Source organism: Fragaria vesca, linkage group LG2 (assembly GCF_000184155.1).
Source record: "Fragaria vesca subsp. vesca linkage group LG2, FraVesHawaii_1.0, whole genome shotgun sequence".
NCBI classification, from domain to species: Eukaryota; Viridiplantae; Streptophyta; class Magnoliopsida; order Rosales; family Rosaceae; genus Fragaria; species Fragaria vesca.
In genome coordinates, this window is record NC_020492.1 from 298,067 (window position 1) to 309,814 (window position 11,748).

The 11,748-nt window shown below is 37.5% G+C and overlaps 2 protein-coding genes across 2 annotated transcripts; one reads left to right on the forward strand and one right to left on the reverse strand.

The window, feature by feature from the left end:
- The first annotated feature begins 1,211 nt into the window (after positions 1-1,211).
- Positions 1,212-4,745, forward strand: LOC101306768 (NEDD8-conjugating enzyme Ubc12-like). The gene is made up of 7 exons (XM_004289574.1): positions 1,212-1,408; positions 1,673-1,726; positions 2,535-2,649; positions 3,288-3,396; positions 3,898-3,976; positions 4,073-4,189; positions 4,271-4,745. The coding sequence occupies exons 3-7, from the start codon at positions 2,541-2,543 to the stop codon at positions 4,406-4,408; spliced, it is 552 nt and encodes a 183-aa protein (XP_004289622.1). The 5' UTR covers positions 1,212-1,408; positions 1,673-1,726; positions 2,535-2,540; the 3' UTR covers positions 4,409-4,745.
- A 3,749-nt stretch (positions 4,746-8,494) lies between these two features.
- Positions 8,495-10,703, reverse strand: LOC101307063 (flavoprotein WrbA-like). The gene is made up of 2 exons (XM_004289575.1): positions 10,131-10,703; positions 8,495-9,042 (listed from the first exon to the last, which is right to left on the reverse strand). The coding sequence occupies exons 1-2, from the start codon at positions 10,679-10,681 to the stop codon at positions 8,775-8,777; spliced, it is 819 nt and encodes a 272-aa protein (XP_004289623.1). The 5' UTR covers positions 10,682-10,703; the 3' UTR covers positions 8,495-8,774.
- Positions 10,704-11,748: the final 1,045 nt, after the last annotated feature.

Genomic DNA, 11,748 nt, shown 5'->3' on the forward strand with positions numbered 1-11,748 from the left:
TGGTCAGCTCTTTGGATTTTAGTCAAGCTTGGTAGGATTTTTTGGATAAGAGAGAAAATGAAGCGTTTATTGTAACTTTTTCTCTGATATGACATGCACTCAGCTGAGTTGGCATTAAAAAAAATGTCAAGTCAACAATTTAACAGTGTCATTCACGAACAGTAAACTGATGGACCACATTGTCTGAGATAGAATAGTTTGAGGAGTGATAGATTACAATTGAAAACACGAGGACTAAACTATCGAGACCCTCAAAGTATAAGGAGTGACCAATATTTTGTCCTATTTCTTATATGCTTTTTCAAGCCTAGATTTCAAGTCTTTGTATCAGTGTTTAAGAGTTAGAGAGAAGACCGACTGTGATACCACACATGAATACATTATGTGATACCACTGGGAATGAATACAATCTTCCATCAAAAACTTACAAAGCCAATTAGTCATAAAGTTAATAAGATTCTTGGCAGATGACAACAATTAGCTGCGGATGCCTGGGTTGTATGAAACTCGAATAATGAGTAACGAAATATTAGTTCATGTGCCACCAGGGTAGTTTTAAAAGTTGAGTCTTAATTCAAATACCATTTGATTCTGCTCCAAAAACTAATATGAAAGCATAATATGGAAGGCTACTATGACGATAACCAAGTCTCAAAAGGCGAGAACTCTAAAAAATTTACATCAAACTGTGACTGACTGTGAATCTATTGGTCAATTATTGACAAGGTGAACACTACTGTAATTCCATGTCTCTCAACTCTCAAGTTCTAAAGAATTTGGCTTCTCTACTTGAATTTATGTTGCTTGAATTTACTTAGATAACTTCTAACTATTGGATTGAGTACAATCTAAGACCACCAGGTCATTTTTATGTCATTTTTATTTCATCTAATGGTCATAAGACATTCAAACAAATTCGAGCAACTTAAATTCAAGCAAAAAATCTGGATTATCGGTGAGCCGTGGTCTGGTTGGTTAAAAAAAATTTCTTAAAAAAAAAAAAAAAAAAAAAGAACAGGGAATCCGGATCCAGTTCTGAGACTTGGCATCGCAATAGACAGTTGTGCCCCGAGACCATATACTTGGCATAGAAGCATTCGTCACACCCACTGGAACACAAACTGGGTGCGCCACAGCAGATCCAGCGCCAGCTCTCTTTGTCCAAAAGCAGCAGACGGATGACGTCGCGACGATAATTGACGCAGAACAGGAAAGAGGACAGACCAGAATTAAATTAAATTTATATAATTGAGAGCAAAAAAAAAAAAAATCCCCACCTTTATTTAAACAAGAACTCTCACACGCTTTGGTCCTTTCAGATTCCTTTTCTCAGCTCAAGCTCTCTCCCTCTGCAAAGACCCCTTTGGCTTTGGCTTTTGGGTTTGCTCCTGCTTGTTGTTCTGACCAGGTAAGCTTTGTCTCCCACGATCCATGTTTTAGTTTCTGATCCATGTTTTGAAGCTGGGTTATAGTTTAGTTTAGAGCATGAATATAATAATAATATATTTTTTGGTGTGAATTATTGGTTCTGGTTTTGGGTTTTGATTGTGTTTGATGAAGTTGGTTGGGTTGAGAAGGGTGAGATTGGAGAGTTTATTTGAGTTCAAAGTTGATTGAATTAGGAGTTGAATTTTGGGGAATTGAATTGCTGTTTGGTTTTGTTGTTTTTCAGGCGAATCCTACACCTCCTTTTGCGGCGGCGCGATTCTAGCAGTTTAACTAAACGGTAAGGCTTTGAAGAGCTATTATAGCTAAATGATAAAGTTCATTGCTTTTTAACTTTTGAATGTAAAGTTCAAAACTTTGCTTGGAGAGGTGGAGTGAGGGTTAGAGATTCTGAAGTTTAGATCCCTATGAATGTTTGTGTGATTACATTAGGGCCCTTTAATTGCATAAACAGTTAGCAGTTCGTCTTGTTTATATTGAGGTTTCGGTCCATTGCTGTCAGGTTTGAACTCTGAGGTCATTCTCTGTTTGTTGGTTGTGGTAGGATTTCGTTGGTTTCTTAGTGCATATGTGTCATTTAGGTTTGCTGAGTCTTTTGTAATGTGAATAAAGCCTTTCATGATCTTTTAGTTGATGTTAAGTCCATCTCTAAAGGTGTGCGTATGGATAAAGCTTATATATTGAGATAAGATATTTATTAAGGGGAGACTGAAGCTTAATATTACTGCTCCTTAGTCCTTACAAAGTTAATAAAGCAACAATCTTAGCTCAGCCAATGAAGAAGCTATAATGTTTTGTACAGTTTTCTATATAGTACTCTCTCTCTCTCTCTCTCTCTCTCTCTCTCTCTCTCCACAGCATTATGTGACCTAATGAGATATATGATGCTCTAATATGTGGATGAAAACTATCTGTTAAAAATGGAAGAAGATCAAAGCATGCAAGTTACATAATATGTTTCCTAGGAATTGTTTGACTCTGACGGCTTAAAGCATGCTATGTTGCTATCTTATTATACTAACTTGCAATATCTTGATTATGTAACTAACTTACAAGCTGTATATGTTCATTTTGATGCTGTATTGTAGGAAAAAATGATTAAGCTATTTAAAGTGAAGGAAAAGCAGAGGGAGCTTGCTGAAAATGCCAATGGAAAGACACTGGTTAAGAAGCAAAGTGCAGGAGAATTACGGCTTCACAGAGGTAGGCCATGTCAAAGTTTTACATATCTATCATTGTCTACGCTCTCTTTTTCCAAGGTATCAGAAAAGATGTGCCTCACTGTTCAAGTTTAAGCAAGCAACAGATAATAAACATTGAATATTACAAAATTGTCTCATAGTGAGTCAAGTTTTTGTTTATTGACAACTTGCAGTTGTGCAAATTAAGCAGTTTTATAAATGCCTATCTCCATTTATTTAGTTTTTTATTTTTATTTTTTTGGGGTGTTTAAGGTGCTATATGTTGTGAGGGGTGAATGGTACCTTGTAATGGCCTTTTCTATTGGCAGTCATGTCACAGAGATTGACCTCCAGTCATGTTGCTTTTCCTAGATGAGTTTAAAAATGACAGTCTTGTAAAAAGGGGCAAAAAGATAAGGACTATGAAACTGCTATTAGGCTTGTAAATGGTATGTGATATTGGCAGTTATGTCAAAAGAGACCATTACAAGCCATGGGATACTATTTGTAACCGATTGATTTCTATTGGTGGGATATTTTGCATGTCCCAGATGAATTTAAAATGATAGCCTTTTAAAGAGGTGGAGAAAAAGAAAAGGAAATTGGTGATATAGGCTTGTGTTCTAATTTTTTATTTTTTTTGTTCGGTTTCCCTTGCAGACATTAGTGAGCTGAACCTACAGAAAACATGTACCATAGCATTCCCCAATGGCAAGGACGATTTAATGAACTTTGAGGTTGCTGTCCGGCCTGATGAAGGATACTATCAGTGAGTGCTTTATCGTGCAAAGTCTCATCCTGTCATAATCAGTCTGAATTCTATATTGTTTTCAGAATTTGCATCGTCGTTGTTGTTTTAATTAAAGAGATTTAACATGAAAATTCAACTTTTTTAATCATCTCAGTTCTTCAAAGTAAGGAATTGAGTAGATCATGTTTTCCTACTTGTTGTTTAACTTATATAATGCTAGACATCTATAAAACTACTTGTAGTAGGAAAACAAATAAGGATCTTGTCTAATGATCTAAAAATTGAGAATTGCCATCTCTAGGGATCTAATAGTAGGGTTTTGAGATGTTTGGATGACTGGTACTCCCGAGGGCAAGGATTTAGGCATTTTCAAATCATGAAGTTGAAAATTGCTCTCACTGTTTGATATAGTCTCTCCTTTACGATCACTTTCTTTTACTTTGGTGGTTGAGACTGAGGTGTATGAGTTTTGATATAGGAGGTTTAGACTTTACTGCCTAACTCGGTGTGCTTTTGCAGAGGCGGTACATTTATGTTCACATTTCAAGTTTCTCCCATGTACCCTCATGAGGCGCCAAAGGTCAAGTGCAAGACAAAGGTACTCTATCCTGTCTTTTTCTCTCTGCACACGTTCTTGTTTAGATAATGTTACTCCCATGTTAAAAGTTGCCTCAATGGTAATTTCTACATGCAGGTCTATCATCCTAACATCGACTTGGAAGGAAATGTCTGCCTCAACATTTTAAGAGAAGACTGGAAACCTGTTTTGAATATCAACACTATTATATACGGACTCTTTCATCTCTTTACGGTATCGATTATTCTCTTATAAGTTTTTTTTTGGAACAACTTGGTTAGTTTCTTAAACCTCATCTTGTTTTTGTGAGTGCAGCAACCCAATTATGAAGATCCCCTTAATCATGATGCAGCTGTTGTTCTAAGGGACAACCCTAAGATGTTTGAGTCCAATGTGAGACGAGCTATGTCTGGAGGGTATGTGGGGCAGACCTTATTCCCACGCTGCATGTAGAAGCTGCTTTTTATACACCAGATTCATCCTTAAAAGTATATGGGATTGTACATTTGGTCGTCAGAGCTTCTCTCTTCTGGTGTACTGGGACCTGAATTCTTCAAATCAGGTAGGTTGTGCGTATGAAACCGGGTGGTGTAACTTTGTGAAATGTTTAAGATATTGGCCGGAAACATGGTATATTCTCATAAGTTTGATGTGGATCATTGGAGAATTCTAGAATGGAGGTCTGAATTGCAACTTATTGTGTATTTATTTCCTAAATTAAAATGGGAAAGAACATGTGTGTTTTCCTACTTGTTGTCCAACTTATATAATGCTAGACATTAATCAATTTAATCTTATCTTCTATTGAATTTATTTTGATTTATTTTACTGTATAGCCACATAATTTGCCCGTTGAACCATAAAAGAAATAAATCTTGTCCCCTTTTTGGTGTAAATATAATACCTTGGTACTTATTTAGGATACCGTTTCTTTTCCCAGGTCGAGTTAACAACTTAAAATCTTAAATTGAATCAGTGATCTCTTTGAACTCTGCTGATATGCTTCACGATACTTGTATCAGTCCTCTCAGCTTTGCTTGCTTTTTAAGTTCAATTAAGGAAGAAGTTTGGAATTGTTACCAGTAATGAATTATGGTGCTTCCAATCTTTCTTTGGTATTCCCTAGACAATGAGATGCTCTTTCTGCTTTCCTAAGCCAAATAAGCAAATGTCATTGAGGTTTATGCCCATGATGTTTTGAAAGTTTAAGCCTGGTTGCTTATCGTTTGACCTGCCTTTGATTGATTTAATGCCCTATGAATCTCATATATCTTAGTTGAAAAATTATAACCGGCCCGTTTCACAAATGGAAAACGTTGCAAGCGAACTCAACCTTTGATGCAAACTACCTTGGCGCTCCAATGTTTTCCAATTTCTGCTCTCTTTAAAGTGTTTCTGTTGAACATTGCCAGTGTGTTCATCAAATCTCCTGTAAGTCGCAAGTATGGTCTTCAACATTCTTTTGATCCCTCAAACTCTTCATACAAAGAATGAATGGAGATTCAGGTATTGCAAATGTATGCATCAGACTCGAATTTCAAAAACCAGCGAGAGGTTCTCCACTCTCCTTTGATCCGTCTGACCTATGTTAGGTCCATAAGATACCACAGCTTTAGGTTAGGTGTTCTTTAAGTGCCGGAACATCATCAGTCCTAGAGCCTATTTGATGTGTGATCCTACTAGGACGACCAACGCGGCTCCAAAGTTACTACACAAAACGATTGGTTGATGGAAAAACTAGCAAGAACCTCCGTTATTCTCATCGAGCTGATATAGGTTTCCACAGCTTGCTGCACACACTATTATGAGCCTAGGACAAGAGTCTATATACCAGTAGCCAGCACCCAGTTAATGGCAATTTAGCAGTACAGCAGTCCCAAAAGACCAACTTTAGAACATGGAACCCTGGCAGTTATGGGAATCAAGAAATATCTGGATCTTCAGGAACATCGGACAGCTTCCTGTCAAGATCCTCCAATGGTGCTGCTAATTCACCTTCCATCATATTTATTTAAGCTATTGGGGTTGGTGTCTTTTCCGCCATCACTGTAAGCCAAGCTGAAATTTGATAGTTCAGTTGTTCGTGCTAGAGCTTATGATGCTTCTATTATTCGAGATTCAGAAGGTCGCCTCTGTTTGCAGGCTCAAGGAATATTGGCAGAAATGGGGTGCATCTTGCTGAGGTTCATGCTCCCCATGAAGGTTACAGCCATTAAGATTTTGACGGAATTTGACTTGTAGATTATCAATGATTGTGTTAGAGGGAGCTACTCTCCCTTTGGAGATTAATATCCTTTTTCAAGGATATCAACTCTCAAGAATCTTTTCGGACCACTTTCGTAAGTTGACTTCTGCAACTTCTAAGATAGTGAAGGTTTGAGTACTACATTTGGCCAATAGAACTTCACTTTACAACACAAAATCATATATGATATCCAGCAAAGGGACCTAGTACAGCTAGCTCTAATTCAACTACTTTTACACAACGAGTACGGAAGTGGCTCTACTCTTGTGAAAGACGGCATCAACATCCTCTTTAAGATTGATCAACTTGAAGAGATGCCCATCAATCTTGATCGAGTCCAGCACGTCACTAGGAAAATGTCAGTAATTAAGTTCCATAATCTTTGAACCATAAGTGAGATAACGAGTATGATCTCACTAAGACAAGCAGCTAGTGAAGGTGAAACAGAAGAATTATCACTGATGCTGGCAAGTGTAAGACTAAGTTGATAGTGACTTGGTTCAGTTTGGTGCTTTCAAAGCCTTCAAAAATATCGAATCTGATTTCAGTCACAAACACATACATGGCGGTAGACCTCACTTAGCATAACTATATATGAGAAATCAAAAGCAAAGTAATGCTAATCAACGTATCAATCATCAGAAACACATAGCAAAGAGAACTAGAGACCGAAGAGCATACAAAATAATGAGACCGTTATCAACTCTCATAATGCCTAACCCTCCTTGCTGATATAAAGCAGGAAAGAACCAACCAGAATCAATCAGAAAGTTGAGCCAAAAGCTCATGTAGGCAAGCGTGGGAGGGTTGCAGTAAACAAAATTTTAACTGGATAGACTTTACCTTGCTCTTCAAATTTCATCTTGAAGACAGGAGCAGGATGAAGTGAAACATTTCTAAACATTTCTAAGCTTGTCAGGATTGCTGTAATGTTCAGTCCTATATCTTGGCACACTAAAGCTAGGAATAGTGTAATTGCCTTAGCACAGTGAAGCATTTCTCTAGAACTGGTTATGGGTTTAGATCATCTATTTATGTAACCTCTATCAGCTCTGGAATGTAGGATGATAGTCCATCTCTGTCTATGTTCCCTAGCTTGTTTCAAATATAAATCTATAGGAACATCATGGTGGTTGTTATATGACATTTTATCAACAAATGCATGTACCTTAAGATCAACAAAGGTGCTATGTAAGCGTGAAGTAAACAGTCGTGTGTTTTAACTCAGTCCATCACTCCATCGTCAAACTCCACACCCAGAAACACCTCTAGTTAACTTCATCACTCCAAAGTCGCTTCAAGATATTGTTTTCTGGCATTTCTGCTCCTGACACGCTCATCTTCAGAATGTATTGTGACGTAGCTGGAGAAGACTGTATCAAGTTTCTAACTGGACTTCATTCCAGCGTATATCTAGCTTCGTATTCAAATGAAAATGGATTGGGACTACATAAATCCAGTGTCCTTCCCGATGATAGGAGAAAACCTTGGTGTACATTGATTCTTCAATGTACCTTCATGGAGAGCTTTGTGATATCTTCAGCGTGGCAAATGTTCGACTTCATTAGCAACATTGTTCGAGTCTCCAAAGAGTGTTATTCTTCAGCGGGCTTCTTCGTTTTGACGTGGACGATCTCCGAACATACTTTTTATACAACTGTGCCAGTAGCTCTCCAAAGCTTTCTCATTTTACAGATATAGGATCAAGATAGGGAAACCTTCTCTGGTATTCATCCTTGACATTTTGGAAGACTAGTCACTGTCTTTTCCTTTCAACATTTTGTCCAACTAAAAACATATTTAACTATCAGAATTGGAAAAGAACAGCAGCAAATACTATAGCAAAAAGTTTCAGAAATCAATTCTAGCAAGTTCAGGATGGGATAAATCTACAATTGCAAGAAAAATGGAAAAGTGGTTGATTAGATTTTACAGATTCGAGACACGTGTAGCTCTCACTAATCGCAAACACTAGAGGATAACATCTTAGGCTTAAAATTTCGTCTCTAGTGATTTAAGGAAACACAACAAAGTTCTTTTTATTTTTTATTTTTTATTTTTATCACTCATCTAATCTATCAGGAATGGTCGGTCAAGCGTTCCATATAATTGTGGTTCGACTATGGAGAAAAGGCTAAAAGCTCAAGTAACAGTAGTAACAAAGGTAAGCAAGAAGCCAATACTCCAACCAGATGTTCTAATTTGATATCATTCGCAATTGCATCAAGGATAACAATCAAAATCATTATATTCATATTATCCAAGTAATTATATGCAGAGGCAATTCTATGTGTAAAAATGAACATAATCCACAGCTTTATTGACGACAATAATGTTTCAATCAACCACAAAACACCATTTGACTGAGCATTCGTCAAAAGTTCGAAACTGATGATCATGAGATACTTTACAATTTAATCAGGAAAAGGAATGGATCTCAACTATCAAAAAGCTATTGACACCTATTGCATTTCTACCTGGAAAAAATCTATCAACATATGACATCTATAGAACATCACAAAACAGAGTAGAAAACACCAATAAATTTGTATGGATAAGCAAAGAAATGTATAGTCAAGAGTCATTCAGTCCATGACCTGGCACATGAAAACTAGATGGCCGTGCAAGCTTCTTGACAATAGTAGCCATGTATTTTCCGTGATGCTCTGCAAGAGCGAGCTCTGTCTCAGTTGGTTTCCTCGTGCCATCTCCAGAAAGAACTCCAGAACCATATGGAGACCCTCCTCTAAGGGAGTCCATTTGGAACATTCCAGCACCAAAGGTGTAGCCAATTGGAACATAAATCATTCCATGGTGTGCTAACTGAGTAATGGCTGTCCAACTGCAGCAAAAATACATTAACATATCTTTGATGAGGATGTGATTGTAAAATAAGATATTATTCTATATTTTAACAGCTACATAAATTGTGGACAGAACAACACAAGCATTCACAAACCAAGCAGGAAACAAAACTTTTGTCTACTGCTTGAATCCATGACCGTAGACTGGTAATACATGATAAATGACTAACTAATAGCATTGCCAAGCCAACAGTCCATAACAAAAACTTTAAACTACATTGACCTATTGGGTACATAAACTCATTTGAGTAGATGTGGTCAAGTTACTGACTGTATGATACAAGATGGAAACCAACTAAGCTGTCAGCCTGTCACTGGTGCCTCTATTAGGTTCTTGGCTCTAAATCATAATGTTATCAAATAGGAAATGAAGTACTCAGATATTAAAATTCAACAAACAAAAAAAAGTATTATTGGCTGATTTACTTTTAGTCAAATAATGTTAAATCAATACCCCAAGGAGTGTATCAGAAAGGAGTTGAAACTTGAACCTAACTTCAGTTCCCATCCTTTGTTCCATTGGATTAATTAATGCAGGTCTTGACAGTTGAAACCCAGTCCTGTCAGTGTCTACTAATTTAGAAGTCATGCATAGACAATTCAAAATAGCAATTGCCCTACCAATGAACAAAGAATGCCATGTAGTCTGAAGTCTGAACCACATTGTTCAAAACTACAGAGCACAATTGACAATGTATTCAGGCAATGTGATTAAACATAGAATCCAAACTCCAATGTCTCTTGCATATAACTCTTTACTTGAACATGCAATTCAAAAACTTTTTCCCTTACACACCAACTTCTAGTTCATTTTATAATACTTGTTACTTACATATACCCAAATGCACCAACATTCTCAAAATTCAAAGATACACCGAACTTGAATTAACATGCCAATTTTTCCCTAACACAACAACTCAACAAGCAATGTCGTACCAAAAGCACCAACATTCAGCATACTCACGTCAAACTAAACTACCAACAAAAACACGAAAGTATAAACACCATTAACAATTTTGAACTAAAATTCAAATTTGAAATCAAAAACCAAGTGATCCTTACTTACACAGTTGTCTCCTGTCCACCGCCCTGTGTGCCAGTACTGACAAAGAACCCAGCAGGCACCCCTGCAAGCTTCTGCTCCTTCCACAGCTCCCCCGTGGAGTCAAAAAAGGCCTTCATCTGAGCAGCCATTGACCCATACCGTGTCGGAAACCCGAACAACACCCCATCAGCCTCCACCAGTTTCTCAGGCACTATCACAGGCACCACCCCATCATCATTTTTGGGCACCTTCATCTGCTCCAACACCCCAGACGACAGAGTCTCCGGAACCCGGTACAAAACTCCTTCAACCCCTTCAGTGGAATCAACCCCTTTCTTAATCTCTCTGGCCATCATCTCCACATGACCATACATTGAGTAGAACACTATGAACACCCTCAGCTTCTTCTTCTTGTTTTCTTGTTCTTGCTCTGCAACAACCCCATCAGCCTCAACTGGGTCTGTGGGTTGGGTTTGGTTTTGGTCTGAAACAAGAGCATCGCTTTCTGGGTTAGGAAGATCATCGCCGGAGACTCCCGCCGGTGGCCTATTCTTGCTGGGCACACAACCCATGAAACTTGACAAAAGGAGAAAGAGAGTGTTAGTGGGCAACGAGCATGAACTACGTTTGACTTGAAACCCAGAGCTGTCTTTGGACAGACTGGAATTTAGTGGACAATAGGCTCTCTCAGATGACCAAGAAGGTAGGAACTTCGCTGGCATTTTGATCAAGTAATAAAAATATATTATGACTAATTATTACCGGGATATGACTCATCTGAGTATGAAAATGAAAATTCACTTTTTTGTTTTTGGAAGCAATAATAGAGCTAAATTATATATCGACGGGAAGGTCTTGTTGCGGGTGAGCTATAATTAGATTAGTTGTCCAGATTTAATGAAAACTTAGAAAGATCAAATTGTCGATGAGGTATGGTCTTTTTTTTTCTTTGCTAGCAGGGGTCTTCTACGTCTATAGGGCTAGCCGGCTAGGAGCACCAGATGGCCTGAATACTGTTCCAGCTCAAAGATAACTTTTGAATAAGAGAAATTTGTTTGAATAGTATATGAATTTTTGCTCATTATAAATTTTGGTATATCAAGTTTAAAAAATATCAGATTGGTATCTCATGTTTTCATCCAAACCTAAGATTGATATATATATATATATATATTCTCGGCTGCGGACGTCCGCACCAATGGTTTTGGTGCGGATTTTCATTTTTGCATTATTTTTCGATCGAATTTTCTCATCTCCACCGTCTAGTATCTAGATAATATTGTGTAGATTATCTTTGCAAAATTTTAGCCAATTTGGTAATCGTTAAGGCCCTAAAAATTGTGTTTTTCTGGTATAAACATGAACCGGACAGAATTCAGTCCGTTCATTTGTTTTTCGAGTTTGAGGGCCTTAACAATTACCAAATTGGCTGAAATTTTGCAGAGATGATCTACACAATATTATCTAGATACTAGACGGTGGAGATGAGGAAATTTGATCGAAAAGTGGTGCAAAAATGAAAATCCGCACCAAACCATTGGTACAGACGTCTGCAGCTGAGAAAAATCCTATATATATATATAGGCAATATAACAATTAAGATGACTAATTTACCCTCAGAACAAAAAAAATGATCAAT

What these genes read in the sequence shown, in the direction of transcription:
- LOC101306768 (XM_004289574.1), top strand. Translation starts at nt 2,541, where the DNA reads ATGATTAAGCTATTTAAAGTGAAGGAAAAGCAGAGGGAGCTTGCTGAA. An exon ending in CCTGATGAAGGATACTATCA is followed by an intron (nt 3,397 to 3,897) that starts GTGAGTGCTTTA and finishes GTGCTTTTGCAG; the next exon opens with AGGCGGTACATTTATGTTCA. An exon ending in AGGTCAAGTGCAAGACAAAG is followed by an intron (nt 3,977 to 4,072) that starts GTACTCTATCCT and finishes TTCTACATGCAG; the next exon opens with GTCTATCATCCTAACATCGA.
- LOC101307063 (XM_004289575.1), bottom strand. Translation starts at nt 10,681, where the DNA reads ATGGGTTGTGTGCCCAGCAAGAATAGGCCACCGGCGGGAGTCTCCGGC. An exon ending in GGTGGACAGGAGACAACTGT is followed by an intron (nt 9,043 to 10,130) that starts GTAAGTAAGGAT and finishes TTTTTGCTGCAG; the next exon opens with TTGGACAGCCATTACTCAGT.